We start from the raw sequence: 25,350 nt of genomic DNA, 5'->3' as shown, positions 1-25,350 counted from the left end.
TTATACTATTTATTTAAAAAAAAACCAAAGAAGTTGTTCCTACTGCTCTACTAAAGAATGTAATGTGTGGGCTAGAAGAATCTAAGGACTATCTTCCGGCAATCTATGGTTTCCAAGATTCACAAGTTTTATTTCATTAAAAAACAAACAAACATCCAAAGGAAAAAAAAACATTAGGTTAATGATACAAATATACTGCTGGGAAAATCTGCCATGAATAAGACTGTAACTGGCTCAACATAATATTTTTTATTGCATCCAACATAGATAAACTAGTAATATACTCTCCAATTTGAAGAGGTCCTTTTGACAAAATGCAAATAGATGTGAGCCATCAAGTTTTTAAAATATATATGCACATATTTTTTTACCGATGCATCTATACCTAATGTATATATAAAAGCAATCTATAGAATATTGGGATTTTAGTAGGTTCCATTTAATAAAGATCACAAACACCAGAACTGTGCTGCAGGTCAGATTCCATCTCCAAAAAGTGCTTTAGAATATTTGGGAATGCAAAATGGTCTAATTTTTTCCCAGGACTATCCAATCCTTAGAATAGGCCAGCTCCTTTAAGGTACTGCAGACAAGTGCTATGTTCATGCTCCAGCATGCAGCATTAAAACAAAATCTGTAATATTGCACTGCCCTAATAAATACTGTTGTACTGTTAAATAAAAGCCACAATGTCTTTTCAGCTTATAGAGATGCGTATGTTTGAGCATTAAAATTTTATATTAAGTATGTTTCGAATAGTAGTAACAGTAACTACCGTACTAATAATTAATTGCAATGCCCAACATAGATGGCTCCTGATTCCATGTCTATACCTCATTCCTTGGCTAATACAACTTTGACTGTTCTAGCCCTTATTTTTCTTGTCTTTTAAGTTTGTGGTCATAAAGGATCACAACATCTAAAGAATTGGGTTGGGGGGAACTATAGCTCTGACAAGAACTTTGGGCTCGGACAAAAACCTACATTGTACAAAAAGTAGAACAGTGAAAGTATGAAATCATCAAGCTCAAGAACAGACTTTTCTTAAACATGGGGCTGAAGGATGTACTTCTTCATGCTGTATTTCCAATGTGTTCCTACCACTTCCATAAACCAGAATCTCCAATGTCCCCATTAATTTTGGAAAGGATAACTAAAGTTCTAAAGTTGTTCAAAATGCTTCTGAAATGCAGTAGAGTTGCAAGACATAAGCCCCCCCACCATCTCATCCTGTAAAATAAAGAAGGTATTTTTTTGAAACATTTCCAGTTTCAGGTTGAAAGCAGATCCAGATAGTCCTTGACTTATGACCGTAATAGAAATTGCCCATTACAACTATAAGTTGTGATGGTCATTAAGTGACTCACCACTTAATCGACTCAATTTTACTATGGATTTTTTTGCAGTGGTCATTAAGCAAATCACCATTGTTCTTAAGTGAGTCCAGTGTTGTTAAGTAAATACCCTGGTTGTTAATTAAATCCATTGTTTCCTATGGGGATGTTTTGCCAAAAATTAGATGTAAATAAGTAAATTTTTACTTAGATATGCTGCAAAGACAGAATAAAAAACTGACTGATAAAATGAAAGCTAATTTTAAAGAAACAGTTAAACACAACAATGAGAAGAATTATTGAATAAATCTGTAATAGTTGCACCATGTTAAAATGAAGGAAAATTGGTATAAAAATTGGTATAAAACATTCTACTAATGGAGAGCAATAATATCTATGATGGATAAACCATATAGTAATAAATATTGGAAAAACCATAACACAGAAGGAAAGTTTTAATCATATGCTGTGCATATAAAAAAAATCCAAAATACTGGAAAGATATTTATAATAGGATGTAGGAAAATTTGAAATTCAAACTAAAATGAGTTTACAATTTCTAATTAGGTATAATCTTAAAAACAATGAGGAATCTTAATTTAATCAGACATGCTTACAGTATCAATAAATTTTGCTCAGCACTGGAAGAAAGATACAATTCTGACAATATCTGATTGGGAATTTACATCTAGAAAATACCACCAGTGGCAAAATTAACACTATACAGTATATATACACAATAGGTCACCAAATTTAAGCATGAATGATTCCTATATGTACATCACACAGGATGTAAAATGCAGTCACTTATCTGATTTTGCAGGCCTAAAATGTCTGCCATGCTATAAATTAACATACGTACAAAAAGGGGGAAGTAAGATTTTTTTCCTTGTCTTTTTTCCTTCTTTTTAAAAACTATTTTAGTACCATATTTTTTACAATATAACACACTCTTGACCATAAGATGCACCTAGCTTTTGGGGAGGAAAACAAGGAAAAAATTGCCTCAGCTACCCATCGGCGCCTCTGTGCATCCCGTTTCTGGTCTTTGCATGCCCCGTTTTTGGCCTGCACACATCCCTTTTTCGGCCTTTTCCAGGCAGCAGGGATTGCTGCTGCTTGCCACCATTTGCTGCCACTGCTCGCCACCACTAGTGGTGATAGGCAGTGCTGGCAATCAGTGGCAGCAATCCCCACAGCCTGAACGGGCCGAAAACAGGATGCACAGAAGCCAAAAATAGGGTGCGTGGAGGCCGAAAATGGCTGATGGGTGAGGGCCAGGGATTCAGCGGGACTTCGGCAACGTTCACTCTATAAGACGCACAAACATTTCCAACCCCTTTTTTTGGGATGAGATGCATCTTATAGTGCAAAAAAAAAAAAAGGTACTTTAATTCCTATTAAATTTGTTATTTGTATCTATTTTTCCTTTTATTAACATATATACAATACACAAACACACACAAAGTAGCTTCACAATGTGAACTTTAACACTAAATATTAATTCAAGATTGAAACCTTTGTTGTATAATACATACTTCAATTAAATTTGCAGTTGTCTTTTTCTTTATGTAATATTTAATTTTAGATAAAACTGTCAAATCATTTTATGCTTGTAATCTTAACTAATATTGAAAGAATATTTTTGTTTATTTTGTTAATATCATAAAAATGTCAATAAACTTTAATTAATATTGTATAAATATCCTTAAATCAAAACAATAAAATATATTAAGATTCAAAACAATAGAAAGAAAAGAAACAAGATTAGTTGTAATTTAGTATTATTTTTGCTGAACAGTGTTTGATAGAATAAAATATAAATCACAGAGAGGAATAGTTTTTCTATGTAGGCATGGCCACTCTCACTTGTTCAATCAATTAAAAAAAATGGAACTGGGTACTATACAAATCTTAATAGTTACATAGGTAGAGTTAGGATATGAGTCTACTCACCATTAAAATTACTTTCTACCTATGCACACAACATGTATAATAATATTCCAAGTGCACTATAAAGGAACAGTCTCTCTTAAAGCAAATTTGTTAATAATACACCAAAAGAATAATTCAATTAGGAAAAAAAGTACTACTGAACTATTTAAAAAACAATATAGTCTGACTCTGAAATTCAAAATTTACATCAACTATTTTAAAATATCTGTACTGCTCTAGAATGAGTTGTGAGTATAAAAATAATAGAAAATATTTAAAGACTATTTTTCTTTCATTTGTTGTTTTCTCATAAAAGATGATCTTTTATTTAGACATGGTTATGCTACAATAGCATTGAGTGGGAGAAATTCTCCAATAAACAATAAAAGCAAGCTTATGTTTTACCTCTTGGTGATTTGAGTAGGCTCCTGCAGACCTGGCTCCAGTTCAAAAACCTCATTATCTAGTAACCTGCGGAGAGTTACATCTGCCAACTGTTCCATTATCCTGAATGCCTCATCAATATTAAGAAACATCGAGAAATCTCGTTCTTTATTTTGAGTGGTGATACGGATAATGTCAGTCATAAATATATTGGAGGTTCTTTCCAGTTTCTGAATATCAACCCAGGATATAGTAAGTTTTACTGAAATTAAAAGTAACAAAAGTATTGGTTCAAAAAAACCATCAAAATCCAAAAAGTCTCACAAAAATACCAATATTCTCTTAATGTTTCGTTAGAAGTGAATCCTACTACAATCATTCTTTGGGATAAAAGAGTATACATAAATCTCCATCCGTTGTAACACAGAAGAAGCATTAATCTATGTAGTGTATTTTAATCACTATGCTTTGTTCTTATAGGCAATGTAAGAAAACTACTCTAAGCACACATTCTGGTTTCTCTGCAAACTGTATGAAACTTTCCTTTTTTCCCCAAAGATTTCTTTGGAAAAAAAAAGTTATTCTAAACAAGGGACATGGCAAAACGAATAGGCAATTTCTGAATGTAAAGTTAAAAATGTTAATGTTGTGGTGTGTATTGTAAACATGCTTGTATATGTGCATACATATATGTAAAATAATATATAGAAAAATATTTATAGATTTCTTTATAGAACAGAAATCTTTATTGGCCAAATGTGATCAGACACACAAGGAGTGTGTCTCCAATGCATAAGCTCACAGTGTATAAACAGCAAGTAATAGAACATAGGTCATAAATCATAGTTACAATCATTGATCATAACTTAGAAACAACAATTAATGAATCATAAGAAACCAATAGGAGAAGATAGTAGAAAAGATGAGAAGATGAGAAATGATGAGAAGTGAGATAAAGCTGCAGGGGAAATCTTTATGTCTAGTTGTTTTGGCATGTAATGCTCTATAGTGGTATCCTGAAGGGAGATGATGAAATAAATTATGTCCAGGATGTGAGAAGTCTGTAGAAATTTTTTCAGCTCTCTTTATGGTTTGTGCAGTATTCAGATCCTCAATGGAAGGCAGGCTGGTTGTTGTTTGTGTTGTTGTTTTTTTGCAGTCCTAACTATCCATTGAAGTCTATACGTGTCCTGTTTGGTTCCTGTGCCAAACCAGACAGTTATTGAGGTACAAATGCCAGACTCAATAATCCCTCTGGAGAACTGTATCAGCAGATTGTTGGGCAATCTGAGCTTTCTGAGATGATGCAGGAGGAACATTCTTTGTTGTGCCTTTTTAATGATGGTTCTAAAGTTAGTTCATCATTTCAACATCTTATTGATAATAGGTATCTTAGATAATGGAACCTAAAAACTTGAAGGTCTCTACTGTTGATATTTTGTTACCTAATATTGTAAGTGGTGGTAGGAGAGTTTCTTCTAAAATCTACTGTCATCTCTATAGTTTTAAGAGTGTTCAGCTCCAGAATGTTCTGGCTGCACCACAGGGCCAGTTGATCTACCTCTTATCTATATGAAGACCAGGGATGGGTTCCTGCCAGTTCTAACCTCTTCTATAGAAGAGGTTCCATAAATCTACAGTGCCGTTTAGAACCGGTTCTAGTTCCCTCCCCCCTGCCCGTCCATACATCATCAAGATGAAGAGCGAGAGGAGGAATTCTGGGAGTTGAAGTCCACAAGTCTTAAAGCTGTCAAGTTTGAACACCCCTGGGGGTTTTTTTCCTAAAGGGTTAGGGGCGCAAGGGTCTTGTAACTTGACAGCTTTAAGACTTGCGTGCTTCAAATACCAGAGTTTCTAAGCCAACATTTTGTTTGCTAAGCAAGAGTGTTGTTAAGTGAGTTTCACCACATTTCACAAGTTGGCCACGCCCACCCAGTCACATGACTGCCAAGCCTCTCCCACTCAGTCACATGGCTGGCAAGCCACTCCCACAAAACCCACCACTGATGCAAACTCATCATTGTGTCGAATGAGACCAATGACTGTTGTATCATCTGCAAACTTCAGTACTTTAACAGACGGCTCCTTCAAGATGCAGTCATTGGTATATATGTAATAATACATAAAGATTAATACAGGTTGCCACTGACGTGGTACACACAGTCCCCAGATTAAGAACATCTGACTTAAAGATAATCCCTAGACATGAACAGGGCTGTCTATAACAAATGCAGACAGTTGACCTGTTACAGTACTTAAAATGTTGGATTGCTGACCAGCAACATGATCTGACTCAATGGTGGATAGCATTCTTATTCCTTGAGCCGATTAACTGCTGAAGCCACAAAATGTTTTCAAGAGAGTCACGAAGTAGAGTGTGCAGTTTTAATATAGTTTTAACTTGTTTTCAGCAATTCATGAAAGGAAGAGATGCAAAAATAATCAAATTGAGAACACATCAAATTTGCAGATGATATCAAGCTGGCAGGAATAGCCAACACTCTGGAAAGCAGGCTTAAGATACAGAAGGCTCTTGATAGATTTGAACATCTAACAAAATGAAATTTAGTGGTGACAAAAATTAAGGTTCTACATTTAGCCAAGAAAAACAAAACATACAGGTATAGTACATGTGCTACCTTGCTCAATAATAGTAACTGTGAAAGGGATCTTGGAGTCCTAGGGACAATCACTTAAATATGAGCCAGCAGTGTGCAGCAGCTGCCTAAAACAAAGCAGTTCTAGGCTGCATTAACAGAGGCATAGAATCAAGATCACTTTATAATGTCTTGATAAAACCACACTTGGAATACTGCATCTGGTTTTGGTTGCCTGTGTACAATGTAAAAAAGATGTGGAGACTCTAGAAACAGTGCAGAAAAAAAACAACAAAGATAATTAGGGGCTGGAGGCCAAAACATATAAAGAATGGTTGCTGGATTTGGGTATGTAGAATTTAATGAAAAGAAGGACTTCGGAGATATGATAGCAGTGTTCCGATATCTCAGGGGTTGCTGCAAAGAAAAGGGAGTCAAACTATTCTCCAAAGCACTTGAAGGCAGAACAAGAAGCAATGGATGGAAACTAATCAAAGAGAGAAGCAAGGAGAAATTTCCTGACAGTTAGAACAATTAATTAGTGGAACAATTTGCCATCAGAAGTTGTTGATGTTCCAACACTGGAAGTTTTTAAGAAGAGATTGGACAAGCATTTGTCTGAAATGGAATAGGGCTTCCTGCTTGAGCAGAGGGTTGGACTAGAAGGCCTCCAATGTCCCTTCCAAATCTGTCATTCTGTTAAAAAAGGAATTGCCTGACAGTTTGAGTTAGATCACTTTGTCTTCAGTACAGTTAGAGATTGAATTCCAGTGGGTTTTCCGTGAAATGCATTTTGCTTGCTGGAATTCTCTCTCCCCATTTTATGTGTTGGTCAAATCCCATTCTCATTTTATGTCTACTGTATGTAAAATTCATAGAATTCAGCTCTCTGTATAAAATACCATTTGCTATTTAAGAGATCCACAAAATCTCATTCTCATTTAACAGTCATTTGCGTCTATGCCTTTCCATTACTCTTTTCTAAAGCAATTTGAAACTCAGAAAGCCCTACCAGTTAGTTACATGCTTTCCACTCCAGTCTGCCATTATCCAAACATGCTTTCCTTTAACTTTTGCCTTACTAAACAAACCTATTCAGCGGTTTGAAAAGTGTGCTGGCTTTAACACATTATCAGATGTTGATACTTACATTCCTTGCCCAAAAAGAAGGAATAGAAACAGAGGTGATTAATGCTTAGATAAAGCCATCCTTGGCGAGGAACTTTCCCTTTCCAGCAGCAACATGAGTAATACGTAATCAATTTTTCTACTTCTGGGAAATTAAATCTGGTCTCAAATTTTACTAGTGCTTCTCTGAACTTCTCAGGGTCCTCTTCCTGTTCTGCTAGCTTGCTGCTGGTCTCTTCCGCTATTAATGCCTAAATCAATGAAAAATGAACGTGTTAGAGATGTGTAGCTTAATAGTTATGTGCAGACAAATGCTTCTAACACTTGTTGCTAGATAAAAAAAAATGTACAAATTAAAAATAAATACTGCAGTTTTTAGTGTACAAGCCATTCTGTGTTTTAAACTCCTGAAGGCTTAGTTAACATTCATTCAAATTTTTTACAATACATCAAAATGCACTACCAAACTATAGCAAAATTAGCTGTTCTATTTACTTACTTTCAAAAGAAGTTCAGTCAACTTACCAGTTAATTATATTTCCATGTTTTGACTGTCTTTGCAAATAATTTATTAAAAAATGAACAAAATTAAAATGAAATAATTCAGTACACAGTGATATGCTATTGCTTATTAACTAGCTCATAGGATTAGCTAATAAATGATACCTGTTCATAAATAAAAAAGACTGGAGTTGGGAAGTCAAATGATGAACCTAAAACAAACATCTAGTTCCATGCAGTTATTCATTGCCAAATATTTCACTGAAGTCACGGTACCAAATTTCTCTTTTATGAGACACAAGTAGAGGAAAACTTTCAAGAAAATAAAGGCATGATCCCAACATGTATTAACTTTTCTTATAAATTTCTGGGCTCCTAAAGATATCCAGAAAAAATACCTGCAACATTTTTAGTTATTTTAACACCAATGCAAATGATGGAAAAATAGTGAATATTTTCTTACCTTTATTTTACCTCTGACAAAGCTGACAATATCTTCTTTATTATCAAACACAGACAAGGTATGGAGCAGATTTTGTTCCAGCCATTCCCAGTGATGGTTTATCTCCTCAACTGTGGCACCTAGCCCAAGACAGTACACTTGTGGGAGAAAGTTTTCCACAAAGACAACCTTTTTTGTATACTTGTTATATTTTTATTATATCAAGTATACTTTCACTTTCTTTTTCCATAAAGAGAAATCCTCTTATTTAATTACAGATTTAATTACAGATGATGATCTTATTGTGATTTTTGCTACAATTACACTTCACCTGCATTATACAGACTCACCAGTCACAAGTTTTTTCTGATGAGTTAAAGCTAAAGCAAATGGAGATTCCACAAGAGTTAAGTTGTTTTGGGTTCAGTTCTGAGAAGAATCAGAATAATATTCTTTATGGATGTCCAAACTAGCATTCTCTCAGCTAACTTAAATACTAGTTTATCTCTGGCTTGTCCACAAGTGTAACAAAATGATGTGAAAATCATTCAGGGTATCTTTATATGCTATTAAATTTTGCATCCTTTTAATACTTTTAATTGTTAAAAAACCACAAACAAAAAAACAACAAATATAAACAGATTAAAAAAATACATCAGAAAATAAACAGTTCTGATCGTTTTCTTTTTTTTTCTGCCTCCAAGGAATCTTTCTATCTGTGTGTGACTTGGATATGTGATTATAAACATTTAAATATGTGAGCTCTTATTTACATTTGCCATTTGAAAGTTCTATATTCTAGTCTGATACATACATAGATAGTCCTCACATACTGTATAGTGTATCACAATGCAAATACTTTAAAAATAGGGAAAATGATTTAAATAATCTAGAATATACTCTTTGTGTGTATGATAAGACAGGGTCTTATTTTCTTTTGACCCCTGAAATAAGCACTTGCCCTTGTTTTCAGGGAGGTCTTATTATATTTGAGGTGCAAGAGGCAGCGAGCATGGTGACCTCATGGCTGCTGCTGTGTTGCAATATTTTTGAGGAGGGCTTATTTTCAGGGGAAGGCTTATTTTAGCGCATGTGCTCAAAAGCTCAATTGGGCTTATTATCCGGGGAGGTCTTATTTTGGGGGAAACAGAGTATGTTCACACTAATTAAACAAACAATACATGAATGATGACTTAGTATGTTTGCTTGAATTTGTCAGTGCAGTACTAGACAATCATACAAATAGAGCCCTCATAACGCCAGTAAACAGTTTGTTTAGATTCTACTTCAGTTATGTATGGTTTTGCTAATATATCTCATTTAAGAAAAACCACTCAGAAAATAAAGAACTATGTAATGGCCTGGAAAGCTCTGTCTCCTCCTTTTACTGAAAATAAATCATGAAAAAGAATGCAGTGCCTTCAATTGGAGGCATCCCTTCATCTCTAATTTCTATCTGGAAGTCAAAAGAAACATTAATCACAGAATGATCCTTCAAACCTATCTCTGGATCAAAGGAGGAGGCCAGTAAGAAAATGTGCAACTAATTTTGGGTAAAAACTGGTAAAATTCTGTAATTCAGAAATTTTATCATAAGCATAGTTTGAGAGTGTTCTGAGTTCGGACAGCACATTATGCCTACACTGATAGTTTAATTTCCTTTGTTGAGCAATAAATTAAATTGTCTATAAATTAAAAATAAAAAGAATATGTGGGAATGCTTACAGGTAAATAAACTAAGATTGTTTGATTTCTTAATCTTGAAATAATGAATCCATTGTCACAAGAGCAAAGACTATTACTTCAGCAAGTGATTTAAAAACTTTGTGGGTAGAAATAAAAAAAATTATATAATTCCTATATTGTTTTATATGGAATTATATAGAAATAAGAAAGAGAATAGATTTCCAAATTTTGTTAGGGTATGATTTGTTAATAATAAGGTAATGAGTACATATGCTTTGCTATAATATGGTAACATGAAGATCTAACAATCACAATGGCTGGGTTCATGGAACATGGCTAATATAACCTTTGAAGCTGATCAGTATATGTTAAGAACATGATTCCTGGAAAGGAAAAAAAAACAAGGAAAAAAACCCCCTATTTAATTACTCTTTCCAGTTCTTCACAATGGAGAGAGGAAACCGAGATCAGCAAAAAAACCTATAAACATACTGCAGTCAAACCTGATGTTGGTATCATTAAAGATACTGCATACTACCTCTTACAAGAGAGAGATAAACATAGCTAAATATGTTTTCCATTTTCAATGGCTAAATTTCCCATATAGAATGCCAACTGACAGGGAAACTGTCCAAGAGTTAACTGACCTCAACAGGAAGACCTTGTGTATCTTGATAAACACAATTAATAATATCTGTTTCAGCACAATGCACAGATTATTAACTTCATCTCTACTAGAACTTGAAAACAAGATAGGCTGCAAAACCTTTTTATAAACAACTGTTGCTCTCTGAAAAGGGAAGAAAGTGGAAGGAACAACTAAACTTTTCTAATAAGTTATTTATGTTACATGAATACTATTACAGGATATTAATTAAAATGGGAACAAGCACAAAATGACTTCTGAGTGTTAAAGAAATGAAAATATTTAATTACAAGTATAAATATTTATCTTACAGCAATTACTTAATAATCTCAAAAAAGGATCATTCTAGATTTAGTTTTAATAAAATGATTCAATTGCTTGAGACATGTAATCTTGTAAATAAACCTGATTTCAAATTTGTTTATACATTTAAACAAAAAGTCCTTGAAGGAAAAAAAATACACTGACTTCTATTCCTATAAAAATCAGACTTCATTTGCAAATCTTCATTCTGTTTTCACTTTATGAGTCAATATTCTAAATATTTTGTTTCATCAAAGCTTATAGTACTCACACAGGTACATTTTACTGCATGATTACAGGTAGTCATTGACTTACAACCATTTGTTTAAGGACTGTACAAAGTTACAGTGGCACTTCCCCTCTCGAACTGTGTGACTGTTGATTGTCTTTTTAAATTCCCTTGTACCTTCTTTGTTGTATTTCCTTCATGTTTACCCCCCCCCCCCTTGGGTTTGTGAGCCGCCCTGAGTCCCTCAGGGAATAGGGCGGCATATAAATAAAATAAACCTTCAAACCTTCACTGAAAAGTTAGTTACAGCCAATCCATAGCTTATGGCTACTGTAGGGTCCCCCCAACATTTGGACTTTTGGGAAGTGGCATGCACCTATGACAACTGCAGAGTCCTGGGATTGCCATCCGCAACCTTCCCAGGGGATTTCCAACAAGCAAAGTCAACGGGGAAAGCCAGATTCACTTAATGACCTGGTGATTCACTTAATGACTATGGCAAAAAGTTGTAAAATTGGGTGCTTATTGACAGTACTGGACTTCCAATTATGGTTATAACTCAAAAAATATCTGCATTAATGAACATTGAACCACCAAATTAATCATATCTCTTTTTCTTTGATATTAATGTGACAGAAAAATCTCATGTCAGAATATACAGCTTATCATATGTGGCAGTTTTTACCTACAAACCAAATTCTAATTGAGTAAAAACACTGTAGCCTTCATTAGTGGGTCCACCAGACAATATGACTAACAGTAAGAAAACTGACACAAATTTATTGCATGAAAGATTTACTGACAGTTGATTGCTATGAATATTGTGTTGGCCACTTTTTAAAATGTGTACTTTCTGAACAAGTATGTTACAAGAACAGTGCAAGATAATCTTAGCATTTTACCCTTCATTTTCTGCAAGGTCAAAGAAACTGTAGGCAAAAATCAATTGCTGTGAGCAAGAGAGAGTCCACCTGTTGTTTTCCTGACTTCTGTTGTCAAGCCTAGATAAATTATTTCCATGCTTTGGCAGCATGCCTTGGAAAGCTAATCTAAATAATTTTTTCTCTCCAGAGTATGTTATTAATCTTTCTTTATATAGCTATAAAATGTTTCAGTTGCATGCTGCGATTAATATTTTATTATTTAAAACATTTATGTAGTAGTCCATCTTGTACCAAATTCTGGCAGCTCACAACAAAAACTGATCCTACAAATATCAATGATCATCCTACTAACAAGACAAAATGATTTATTTTATATATGTCATTCTTCTCTAATTAAAAAAAAGGTTTTCAATTCTGAACCAATCAGTATTAAAGTTTGGAAAAGAAAGGAGGCAGACAATGGAGGAGGATGAAATACAAGGCAGAATTCAATAAGTTGAATGTTTGTACAAGATTATCAAACTTTCTAATTGTTCAGTTTCTAAAAAAGAAACTGAATCACATCAATAAACTGGTAATAAAAATCTCACAGCTTTCTCAATACTAGGGAAAACATTATTAACTGCAAAAAAGAAATATGTAACCACATAAGCAAAGCTGGACTCTGCTAATCAAGGAATATGATGGGGTGTTTTTTTTGGGTGGGGGGGATCAGCACTTGAGTTATACATCTACATTTTCCTCATTTTAATGTTACAAACAAAAGGACTCAATCTTTAACTTTTTAAGTACTGACTTTTTAAATTGTCTACAATTCCTCTAACAAGCAGCAAAAAAGAATGTTGAGATCTTTACAATGTTTTTCTCATATTATTAGAATTAGCTGCTTGTGAATAGAAAAAAATCAAGAAAAAATTTCCTTCCTCACACTTCCAGCAGCAGGGTATCCACCTACTCACATCTTTTAAGGATTGAGGAATTTTATTCACCACCGCCCCCACCACAACAAAGAATGCAGGAGCAACACTATATATACACACAGTCTACTCAGAATTGAAACTGAAAACAGCTGCTCTGAAAATCAAAACAGGATCCAGGTAACAATCCCTATGCAGTTTTGTGGAAATGCATCCAATCACATTTCAATTTTGTGTATTCCCAACAATAGACAAAACTGTTAATATTTTATTCACACCTATGTACAAATAAATGCATACATACATATGTGTTTGCTAAATATTTAAAAGTTGCAATCCCCTCTCTCATTTGTAGATCAGGGAGACCATAGTAGAGTATCTTTTAATTGTTAGAAAAAAAGCAATTAACGCATGTGAATTCCAGTATGAAAAGCCATGCTCATGTCTTTTAGTTTCCACAATGGCATAATTGGAACATTTAATAGTGGGGCATCCATTCTTAATATTATCCAAACCTGGAAACATTACAAAATATGAAAATTGTTAATTATGGCTTACCCAAACAGTAGTGTTACTTATTTCACACAGTAATATTACCTTCAACTTTCTTTGACATGCAAATCACAGCATGCTCAGAGTTCAGTTTTCGTGTGATATATGACTCACCAATGGCAATGGCCCAGTAAAGTTCTGATCCGTTCAATAACTCACCACATGCAATGGCAGAATAAGTAGGTGATCCTGGTACTTGTAGCAAAATCCGAAATGGAGCAACACGTGCATTAGAATCAAGTACAGCATCCAGAGCTCCTACTAGACGACCTAGACAAATATACAACAGGAGGAAAAGGATAGTTGAAAAATAGCAATGTATGTCAATCAACTTGCAGTCATCCACTTTCGAACTGCTGGGTCAGCAGAAGCTAGAGAGTGTAGTAGGAGCTCACCCTGCCCTGCGGCAGCAATGAGGTCTCGAATGCAAGCCTGCCAGTACAGACGACACAGGCCAATTCTAATGGGCTAAGACAGTCTCTCAAGTAGCCTGGACCCATGCCATGAAGGGCTTTAAAGGCGATTACTAACATCTTGAATTGCACCCGGACGCAGACTGACAGCAAATGCAGCTCACAAAGCAGTAATATTACATGGGCCATTCTTGGGGCTCCAAGAACTGCCCGTGCTATTGCACTCTGCACCAGCTTGGGCTTCAAATGTTCTTCAAGGGTAGCCCATGTAGAGTGCATTACAGTAGTTCAGCCATGAGATGACTAGGGCCTGAATGACTGAGTACAGGGACTTGTGATCCAGGAAAGCCACAACTGGTGCACAAGTTGAAGTTGAGCAAAGACTGCCTGGTCTTTGAAGAGGAATCACAAGTCCAGGAGAACTCCCAAATTGCGGGGAAGATATATTATTTATTAATTATATTGCTCATAAGCACCGTTTAATGGAGAAAAAAGTGGGAAAGAGTTTTTGCAACACAGAGCTTTCCCAAAGAGAGAGGCCCAGATTAAGTGTAGTGCTGAGTTGAATATACCTAGTAGGTTAAAAAGTTACAGCTTTAGTTTGGCAGGATTCTGTCCACTAGGTGTGAGCAAATAAGGACTGAACTTGGTTGGACTTTCCTGTGTTGTCTCTGGGCTTGGTTTGACACTAAGGTCTTATCTCTAATAAGGATAGAGGAATGGGCCAAATATCTAAAATAGGCTTCATTATATAACTAAAAAGAAAATGAATGATATAGATGAGATGAAACAATATTGTTGAAAGTATTATTTACTTCAAGAAAATAATACAGCATCTATTACAAGAAATTTAGTGCCAAACAAGAGTTGTCAATTTATTTAATTAAGTAGGGTAAGAGAATCAGTACCTCAATCTGCATGAGCCTAGGACTTGTATATAAAAATGAAATTAAACAACTCTTAACAATGAATCCAATAGAGAATATCACATATGTGTACTTCTTGTTTCATACTGTGTTCAATTCCTCTTTCACAGCTGAATTTCTGGTCTCATAATCCAGTTCCTTGTTTTGCTTTAACCTTTCCATCACACTTATTTAATATATAACAAATCAATACTAAAACAAAAAAATGAGTTCTGCACTGTAAATACTATATTCATCTTTAAATTTATTTATCTATTTTAATATGTCTGTTCTACAATTAATTCCAACAGTGATTTTTTTTAAAAAGAGTAATACAAACTAAATATAGAATATTTCAGTTGTTGACAAGCACCTGGATAGTCCCAGCTGGGTTCAGAAGCCAAGCAATGTGGGTTTTTTTTAGTAATTGGATGTGAAACTTCCGTAATCCACAATGTCAACAGGAGTTGTAACAAAAACATTGTTAAAAATCTTATAACAAAAACCTACATCTTAGTAAATACCAGCCTAATCTAGAAACTGATGAAGAGAACCCATAACAACCAAGAAATATCAAATCATAAAAGAAAAACAGTGGTAGATGAAAAGCAGTGGGCCCATTCTCCCATGCTACTGTGGATATTTAAAAATACATAAACCTAACATATCTCTTCATCCAATTGCATTATTATCAGGAAGCCCAACATACAGCATAGCTACTTACAAAACAGCTTGGACATCTCACAGAGGGGAAAAATATTCTATCAACTCCCCTTCAGAAAATCAAAGATCCAACAATAGAAGAATAGGAGATTATGGTTTCATTTGATGTCATAGTACTATTTATATCCATAGACACGAAACTACTAAAAGAATCCCTGTCAGCAGCACTACACAACACATCTGACCTAATCAAATACACTAAGATCAAAATACTCAGAATCATGGATTTCATCAATTTCTGCCTCACTATCTAGTTTCAGTTTAATATACAAATATACCAACGGATCAGAGGAACACCCATGGAATGACCATTTTTGGGAGTTATAGCAGAGACCATAATACAGCATGTAGAAACTATAGTTGTCCCACTTACACTGCCAAAAATATGGATCTGTTGTGTAGATAACTTTGTCTTTATAAAAAAAAACAGAAACAACAGACTACACATGAAACAATCAACATCTTCAAAGGAATAAAATCCACAAGGGAAGACGAAAACAACACATTCCCTTCCTGGATATCCTCATCACAGCAGAGGAAATGGTAGCAAATCAGAAACACAAATCTATTGAAAAACCATCCACACTAACCAAATGCTCCATTACCAAAGTAACAACTGAAACTCCCACAGGAGAATCTGTGTAATAACAGTATTCAAATGAGCATTAATGCACTGCAATTGCATTAAGAATACCAGAAAAAAAGAAACAGACTGCTTATACAACATCTTGCAACAAAATCCATACCCATACAATTTTATCAAAAAGTATCTGATCATTCAAGTCACAACAGCATAACACAAGCTATTAAAAGGATAATATTGCCATACATTAAAAGCATCTCAGAAACAACTAAAACACTAGTATAACCACAGTATCACTGTAGCACAGAAACCAACTAAAGCCCTGCAAAACATCTTTAACATCTTAAAGATCTTCTACCCAAGAAGAAGAAGGACCTATCTTCAAATACACAATAAAAGGACTGTAACAGCCACTACAAGTAGTCCTTGACATACAGTATGACTGTAATGGAGCCTGGCAATTGGAGTCATATGTCAGAGTGGTCATAAAACCCAATCTGATTTTTGCAATGGTCATTAAGCAAACACCACAGTAGTAAAATAAATGCCATGTTTGTTATGAGAGGATTTTGCTGAAAAATGTAGGTATCTTCCATGTTTATCAAAGCCATCATAAATTGCAGTCATCTGACTGTGGGACATTACAAATGTCTTTAAATGGAACCATGCTACTGAGCAGCTGAAGTGCAGTCATGTGACTGTATTCTCTCAACCATCGGAACTGGGTTATAACTCTTTTTCAGATAGGTTTGAACTTTGAGTGGTTGTAGGACAGACAGGCAAGAGACTAGCAGAGCGCATCCATGAACACCAACTATCTATCAGAAAACATGATGAAAACTCTTAATTTCACAAGGTATGGACAGACTTAGCTATAGTTTCAACTGAGAAGCTGTGAACATCCTAGATCAAAGTAAATCTAAAAAAAAAATGCTAAGGAATTCCTGGAAGCCTGACACTCAGACAAATCAGCCATCAACAGGTACATAGAACTAAACATTTACACACCATTTGAATTAGACAATTAAAATATTTAAAAAAGAAACATAAAGACCAGAACAAGCTCCTTATCAGCAATCAACACCTAGATGAATAGGATTAACCCAAGATTAACATCAGATCAAGCAGTAAACATCAGCCTAATCAAAGACTTACCAAGAAGAAAACAATACACCTACCAATACAGCAAGCTACTGTATATAACATCACTGAAGATGTTACCTAGTCTGTTAATGAAATGTCTGCAAGCAAAGGACCAAATTCAGAGAGCACCAAAGATTTCACAAATCAAGAAGAGTCAACTCAACTTGAAGGCAATTTGATTTTATTTACATGGAAAATATAAAATGTAAATACTCATAAAGAAGATGATTTCATAAAAATTGTTATACAAATTACTATTCTACCAAGGTCAACAGTAGAAGAGGAATTAGGTGCCAGATGGCATAACCAATATCAAATTCCTAGGTGAAGTGAAGTAGATAAGGCCAGTCTGTTGCCTGGGCTGAAGCAACTGTCAATTGACAGTTTGTGCAACTGAAAGGAAATTTCTGTAAGATGTGCAAATCAGGAAATAAGTATTGCTAAATTCCCCTAAATACCCATGCACAGGATTGTAGCTATGTCTTTCCAGTGTAGCTACTAATACTGCTTGTACAAGTAATTTTTCATAGTTTTACACAAATACAGTTTCTAAACTTTGTCCTTACTCTCTGGGGCATTTGGAATGGAGAGCTGCTGCTCTACTCAGAAAAGAAAAAAGGAATTCCTGAAGTAAAATGTTCTTTCACTAATATTAAAATGGCAAATGCTATACACACACACACACACACACACACACACACACACACACACACTGCCTTTAATGTTTTAATAAATATCTCAAGGCAGTAAATATAGCTAACACTCCTTCCTCTTCCTATTTTCCGCACAGCAACAAACCTGTGAGGTGGATTGGGTTGAGAGATAATTAAAGGATCCAATTCACCTAGCTGACTTTTACGCTTAAGGCGAGATTAGAACTCACTTTATATTTGTACAATCTTTCCTATGACTCTTCCTGAAATAGATTATTTTGTAAGACAGGACATATCTTTAGCAGATAATAGTCATGAATCTGAAGGAAAACTTAATTAATAAATAATTTTAGTATGATCAAAAAGTTTTTTTTTTATTAAAAAAAAATCAAAATAATATTTTAAAATCCAAGCTGTTAAGAGCAGAAAATCTGGGAGGTCTCCACCCTTCTGAGTGTGTTAACACAAACAAAACATATGTGCTAGTCGTTCCCGACTCGGGGTGGTGGTGGTGGTGGTGTTCATCTCCGTTTCAAAACCAAAGAGCCAGTGCTGTCTGAAGATATCTATGTGGTCATGTGGCTGGCATGACTAAACACTGAAGGCGCATTGAATACTGTTACCTTCCCACCAAAGGTGGTTCCTATTTCCTACTTGCATTTTTACATGCTTTTGAACTGCTAGGTTGGCAGAAGCTGGGACAAGTAATAGGAGCTCACTCCGTTACTCGGCACTAGATTCAAACCGCTGAACTGCCAACCTTCTGATCAACAAGCTCAGCATCCTAGTAAAGAAAAAATGAGCAACCTGGTGCTCCATAAATTTTAGATTATCATAATAGCTTGCTGTTTATGTTAGTAAGGACAAATAATGAAAAAGCAAAATGTCTATGAAGCATTTACACTTTCAGTAAAGCACAGTAGGATTTGGAACCTTTTAGTCTCTCACTGCCATCATGTGATTGCTAAAACACTGTATTTTTCATGAGATCTCAATGCTAAATTTTCTCACAATTAAAGCAATTTTTTAAAATAGGTAAAGCACGACTGCTTCTTTTGGGTAAAGCAGGAATTCTGTTGCTAAAAGATATACATAACTATGAACTACAAAAACTAAGGAAATGGATCAATATTTTAAGGAAAAGGAGAATTTTAAGAGAAAATAATAGAGTTTATGGATGCAATTTGGGAGGCTGTTAACTTTAACTGCATTATATCCGTAAATTTTAAAGTCTGTAATCTTTTCACATTAGTTTCATAAAAGCAGGACATTCCTTCTTATAGTAATCATAATCAGCTATAAAGAATGTCATAATCTTAATCCCTTGTGACAACCTCAAATACACTTCCATGTTTCATCTCTATAAATCTATTCAACAATGTGTTCAGAATTATCACATAATTTCAACTGGAAAATTAACAAATTTCTTAATGACTGTGTATAATGTTAATAGTTTAAAATAAAACTTTTCAGAGAGATTAATACATGAAATTAATACAGTACATGCATATTGTTAAGACAATTGGCACATTACATAATACCCTTCAAATTATATCTTCTCAAACTAGATTTATCAGGATTTGATTGGGGTGGCAAAAAAGAAATAAATTTCAGTAGTCTTAGTTACTCTTTTTGTCATGTGTTTAATATTTAGCATCATGTTTCATCCGAGCATACAATTTAATAGGTGTTAAATAACCACTGCAAATTATTTTTGTAGACTTCAGACTTGTTAATATTTCTTGGGTAAATGGTTGCATCCACATATAGCATTAAATCAGAATATTTAATCACTTGTGTCTTCATACATCATTCTAAACAATGTGACGCTATAGGTTAAAGACACATTAGCCAGTGAAATCTATAAATTAATTACATCTGATATAAATAATCTGCAGAAAAATATGAGAAACCTGATAATATAACTAAAGAAGTGATGTAGAAAACGGAATCATCAGAAACAGTGAAAGCTGAAAATAAAAAAATTATCACTTCCGTCTCAATGTTAACATTTCCTATTGCTTAATATTAGCACATGGTATTTATAAGTATATTGTTAATATACTCTTTTTGGTACCAGGACAAATAACAAATAAATTGTATTTTTAATAATCAGGACAAAATTGACACTTCTAGCTTAGGAATTTCTGATGTTTTCAGCATAGTTAATTCATAGAGGTACACTGTGTTCAAACATCATTGTTAAGTCATAATGCGATTTGTCTGGCTTTGACATACTATATGGATCAAACATCATTAAAATAAGAGTGCAGTTTAATAACTGAAACTGGTTTATAGACAAAAGAAAATGCAGGTAAGTTAGCGAATAACTTATTTCACAACTAGTTGGCTGGCTGTGAACCAAGTCATTGTGGATTCTTAGTGACCACACAATTATGTGGAAAACTATCATTGTAGTAAAAGAATTGTCAACAATATTAAAAATGATGAAACAGTTTGTTTCTGTAATTAGCATACTGCAGATAGTTTCACCATGACTATTCTGAACCATGACTGTTGCAGCAGTTAAATAATAAATATTATTTAATACATTATTATTAAGATGCATATTTTCAGATATATTTGAACTGCTTTGTTGAAGAATATTTTTGTGATCTCAAGCGAAATCAATTAAGAAAAAGTGCTTATATATATTTGTTTAGAATAAACTTCTGTATCAATAATTATACCTTCAAAACCTATACTAGAAGTTATAGAAATGAATGTAGGATTTACTTAAGTTTAGTATTTAAAAACGGTGTATCTATTGCTCTACTGTATAGGTGGTGGAGAGGTTTACATATGGTAATTCTTGAAAATGTTTACCTGCTTTGTTCCATGCTACAACCCATCTTAAATACATCTATTATTTCCTTCCAAATAGTTTCAAGTTCAATTTCAAGTTCTCTCTTGTGAAATGTGCTCTTCAAATAAATTTCTCCGATTCCCCCCTTTTTCCCCTCAACAGCTGTGAGGTACCCAAACAACACATCCAAGATTTTATTTTTTAGGGTCTTGCAAGAATCAGGTTTTCAGAAACCACAAAGTTTTCTTTTATATTCTGTGTTTTTACAAATGGACTTTACACTGCGAGACAGTATAGAAAGACAGAATTAGGTATCTATACCATCCACAACCCACCCGCCTCCTTCGGAGGAAAAGGAAAGCCACTATTTACAGACCAAGCCTAGGAAAAGTATTCCGCTTCGACATTCTTTTGCGGGGCTTCCTGGCTGAGTCTGCCTAAGCAGGGGCTTTTTTTCCCTCCTGCTCTTCTTTCCCACTTCGGGCACAGGAGCGGCGGCCTTTCACTCCTCATCCCCCGCGGAAGTTCCTTCCTCCGCCTCCGCCTCGCTGCCCCTCAAGAGGGCGCCGGGATGTACAAATGGGGAGGCAGCAGAGGCTCTCTTGCGGCACCTCGAAGTCCAGGAGACCCCTTGGTGGGACAACAAGGGAAGCCCGATGGGCCTCCCTCTGGAAGAGGGCGAAGGAATGGGGTCGTCTTCCCAGGCCAAAGGACCGACGACCACCACCCGCTCCTCTTGCACCTGAGGGCTTCACAAGCAACTCCTACGCCTTTCCCTGCTGGTTTGCGTGCGGCTGCCTGGAAGGACTCGCCCTCCCTCCGCCTCTCCGCTCAGGGCCCGGTTCTGCCCCTTCCCGCCCCAGCCGGCGGGATCGGCCGAACGACACCCCTCCCCCGGGGAGCTCCGTACCGGTGAACCGACCGCTACCGTCGCCGTGTCCCCGTCGGCGCTGCAGTACGAAGTAGCCACTATTTTTCTGGGTCACCCAAAGCTTGAGGGCGTTTTTCAGGAGCACCTCCTCAGGCTTCAGCCACATCTTCCCGCCGAGCTGTAGCTCGCCCCGCTACCAGGGTCACATCGCCCGCCACAGCTCCAGCCGCGTCCGCGAGAGAGAAAGCGAGAGAGCGGTTCAGTCCCTCTCCCTGCCTCCCTCCGCCCCGGGTCCGGGGGAGGAGCCGCCGCTCCAGGTCTTTGCCTCTCGAGGGGATGGACGCTCCTTGCCCGGAAGGCTGCCTGGGAGAGCGAACGAGGCGCTGTTCTGGATCGATCGGGCTACATGCGAAGCGGCCCGGTCCCCTCTCCACACACCCCTCCCGTAGGCGCGCCTCCGCCTGAGAGAGAGAAGTCTGGCCTCCGCGGAGGGGGAACAACGAAAAGAGCCCGCCTGGGTGGTTCGTCTACTAGCCGACTGAGAGTAGGCCTGGCAGAGCTTCCATGCAATCTTGCCTGCTGTCCCAGAGGATAAACCTCTTGGAAACAAGGTTTGGTCGCACCCAGTAAAGAGTGAACACGGGTAGAAAACAGCTTCCTTTCCCTTCCCTGAGATTCAGCTCTTAACGATCGGGAGAAGAGTGGGAGAGCTCTTTTTTTCCAAAGTCAGAAAGGTGTTTTATCAAATGATTGTCATACTTCTTGGTTAAGAAATGAACCACTGGAAATAGGACCATTATAATCAGGAAATTTCATCGCACCTTAAATAGATTTTTCCATATTCATATTAGTGATTCAGATGGATTATCTGTTTGTTGTGTATACTAGAGGAGGAGTTAAAAAAGAGAGACTGTGTCACTAACAGTAAGAACAAATAGTGAGGGCCAGGCTCAGAAGACCCAAATGACCTACCAAATCACATCAAGAGATTACCTCTGCAATAGATCAACACTTGAACCAAGAACAATAAGTATGAATGTTGGAAATAATATGTAAAGTTATTGAAATTATAAGCAGGGAAACATAAAAAGATTTCAACTGGACTACATTTTATATGGTGGAAAAAGCTTGCAAAAACAACATGATTAAAAATGTAGTGGCAGTTGGGGCAGAGTCTTGGAAGTTGGTGACCACTCCATTCTAAGTTCTGTGATCAGTTCAGCTTGTACCTGTCAATTCATGTACACATTACATGCAACAGAAGGAGAGACCAGGGAACATACAGATGCAGACAGACATATTAATTTAGTTACATGGAAGTGTAAGAAGTTATCACCCAGCCCTCTCCCTGAAAAATGAAATATTCTAGGAAATATTGAAAAGGCAGAATATTTCTCTGGATGTGAAAAGGAAGAAACATGTTTTAAAAGACAGAATAGCTCCCTGTATCTTCCTGCCCATCCCCACTTTGTCAATGGGCCATTAAGAAGGCCAGGCTAGTCCACTTTACATAATAAAGAGTTCTCCCCTTCAGCTAGGGGATGGGATTAAGGCATGATAATATTGGCCCTTTACCCAACTCGCCACATGGCATCTGAGAACTCAACCAAACCTGGGTTCAAAACGGAGCCTAGAGGTTGCCCTTGCATGGCTCCATGGGAGTCTGACAATCAATCAGAATTCAAGCTCAAGATCAAAGGCCAGAGGGGGATAAAACCAGGGACTTAGCATCTCAGTTGGGCCTTCTCTTTTCTCCACCAACATTGAGGCATGTGATCACCTTTTCTGTTCATAACTCAAGCCATGTGGTCCTGTCCACCAATAAACCATCTTTCCAAGCAGCCTCCATGTCTCCAGTGTCTTTTTCCCTACTTGGAGCCAAATCCAGAAGGATATTTCTTTCATCAGAAGAAAACAAAGATCCAATTTACAGTCATTGCTGGTGAAGGGTTTGGGAAGAAATTCAGAAGAAGCCAAGCTGGACATGCTTTTGCCCACTCAAAAGCAGCTCAGGGCTATATCTGATTATCTGTCAGCAGGATGACTTTCCAGAAATAGAAAAGAATGAAGCCAAATTTGGGATGATGTGAGAAGCCAAAAAAAGGAAGAATTCAAAAGTTTGCTAGATCCAGGGAAAGACTGCAGTGGGAAAAGATTTGGGGGGGGGGGGAGAGAATCCTTCAGTGCATCTCTATAGAAGTTGGTTGGGGAATTCTTGAAGTTGAAGTCCACATATCTTCAAGTTAGCAATAGCAATAGCAGTTAGACTTATATACCGCTTCATAGGGCTTTCAGCCCTCTCTAAGCGCTTTACAGAGTCAGCATATTGCCCCCAACAATCCGGGTCCTCATTTTACCCACCTCAGAAGGATGGAAGGCTGAGTCAACCCTGAGCCAGTGAGATTTGAACAGCCGAACTACAGAACTGCAGTCAGCAGTTGCCAAGTTGCCAAGGTTGAGAAACACTGGTATCATATTGGAATACCTATTCCATTTTTCTTTCCATGTAATCTAGATTGGAGCAGCTATTAAGAGGTTAAGAATTTCCTACTTTGTTTAAATATAACATTCTATTTAAATACAAATACCCTAAATACTGTTTGTATTTTAAATCAACATATACCTAGTTACATATCCACACATTATTTTTACTAACAACCCCCCCCCCCCCCAAGATGTTGACATGGTTTATGCAGTGCTTTAGACTGTAAGACAAAGGGATGCTTCAAAAGCATAAGGAATTGCAAATGTCCCACCTATCCTTAAAGCAGTAGAGCCTTTTCCAGACTGTGGGGGGAGAGGGGAGGGGGATTCCAAGAATTTTGAGAATATGGAATAAGAACTCAAAATGTCTGCTGAGAGAGCTTGCATTTCACAGCACATTTGCCACTGAAATACATGATTAGTTATAGATTTCTATCTACCATTCTCTTCATTGCTTTTTCCATGAGATTCTTACTCATACTTGCGTTTGTCTTTTTTTCTAGAAAGGGAAATTCATTTCCAAATGAAGTATTAAGTTGCAACCATGTGTAATTTGTGTGTCTATGTGGGATTAACACTACAGTAATTTTTGAAAATAAAATTAATTCTGGAAGCTGGACTTCTGCTTTATATCATATTAACTTCCCACTTTTAAAATCTGAAAATATTTATCTGTAAATGTCAGTAGCCTACAATTACTGGGGTGGTAGCAGTGGGAAAAGTCCTTAAGAAATAATAGGATTTTTGAAATAACATTTATCTCAGTTACTTTTTACCCCCTGAATACTTACATAGTATTACCTTTTTCATAGATTGTTCTGACCATTGATAATTTTAATTGCGTTTCTCTTAGCTGCCTTTTGAGCTGCAGTGCCTCAAACAATAAACAGTAAATAATCATTTGTTTGTTTGTATATTATCATATTTAGAAACTGCCCATATCCTTTAAAGAGGGATCCTGGGTGGTATACAGATTAAAAAAACAAACTATTAAAACAAAAAAAAGTGAATATAAAACTTTAAAATAGGGCAAGAATAGTTTAAAACATTACATTAAAAGTTAATTAAAAGGCAGGGGGAAGAGTTTCAGGGCACTAACCAGCCCCAAGGCTGCATTCTCTTCTGTGAGCCCCAGGTAAGCTGGCAGAGCCAGGTGTTTAGATAAGAGCCGAGGTGGCGCAGTGGGTAGAGTGCAGTACTGCTAGTTCAGCAGTACTGCAGTTCAGCGGTT

At 36.2% G+C, this 25,350-nt stretch overlaps 1 protein-coding gene across 2 annotated transcripts in view; it reads right to left on the bottom strand.

Annotated features, from left to right (window-relative positions):
• TBC1D8 (TBC1 domain family member 8) overlaps positions 1 to 22,062 on the bottom strand; it is a 38,762-nt gene extending 16,700 nt beyond the window's left edge. The window contains exons 1-5 of one of the 2 annotated variants that reach the window (XM_014073345.2): positions 21,675 to 22,062; positions 13,653 to 13,808; positions 8,343 to 8,461; positions 7,401 to 7,629; positions 3,675 to 3,915 (exon numbers count right to left, since the gene is read on the bottom strand). In XM_014073345.2, the coding sequence (XP_013928820.2) occupies positions 3,675 to 3,915; positions 7,401 to 7,629; positions 8,343 to 8,461; positions 13,653 to 13,808; positions 21,675 to 21,801 (872 nt within the window). In that variant the 5' untranslated portion in view covers positions 21,802 to 22,062. The remainder of the gene's footprint in view (positions 1 to 3,674; positions 3,916 to 7,400; positions 7,630 to 8,342; positions 8,462 to 13,652; positions 13,809 to 21,674) is intronic. The other variant, XM_014073346.2, reaches the window with a different exon arrangement.
• Positions 22,063 to 25,350: the final 3,288 nt, after the last annotated feature.

The sequence above is a fragment of the Thamnophis sirtalis genome, unplaced genomic scaffold, assembly GCF_051295495.1.
Source record: "Thamnophis sirtalis isolate CommonGarterSnake01/CBP01778 unplaced genomic scaffold, rThaSir2_p1.2 scaffold_12, whole genome shotgun sequence".
In the NCBI taxonomy this organism is placed as follows: Eukaryota; Metazoa; Chordata; class Lepidosauria; order Squamata; family Natricidae; genus Thamnophis; species Thamnophis sirtalis.
The sequence above is the reverse complement of the archived record's forward strand: the minus strand, read 5'-3'. Positions and strand labels throughout refer to the sequence as shown.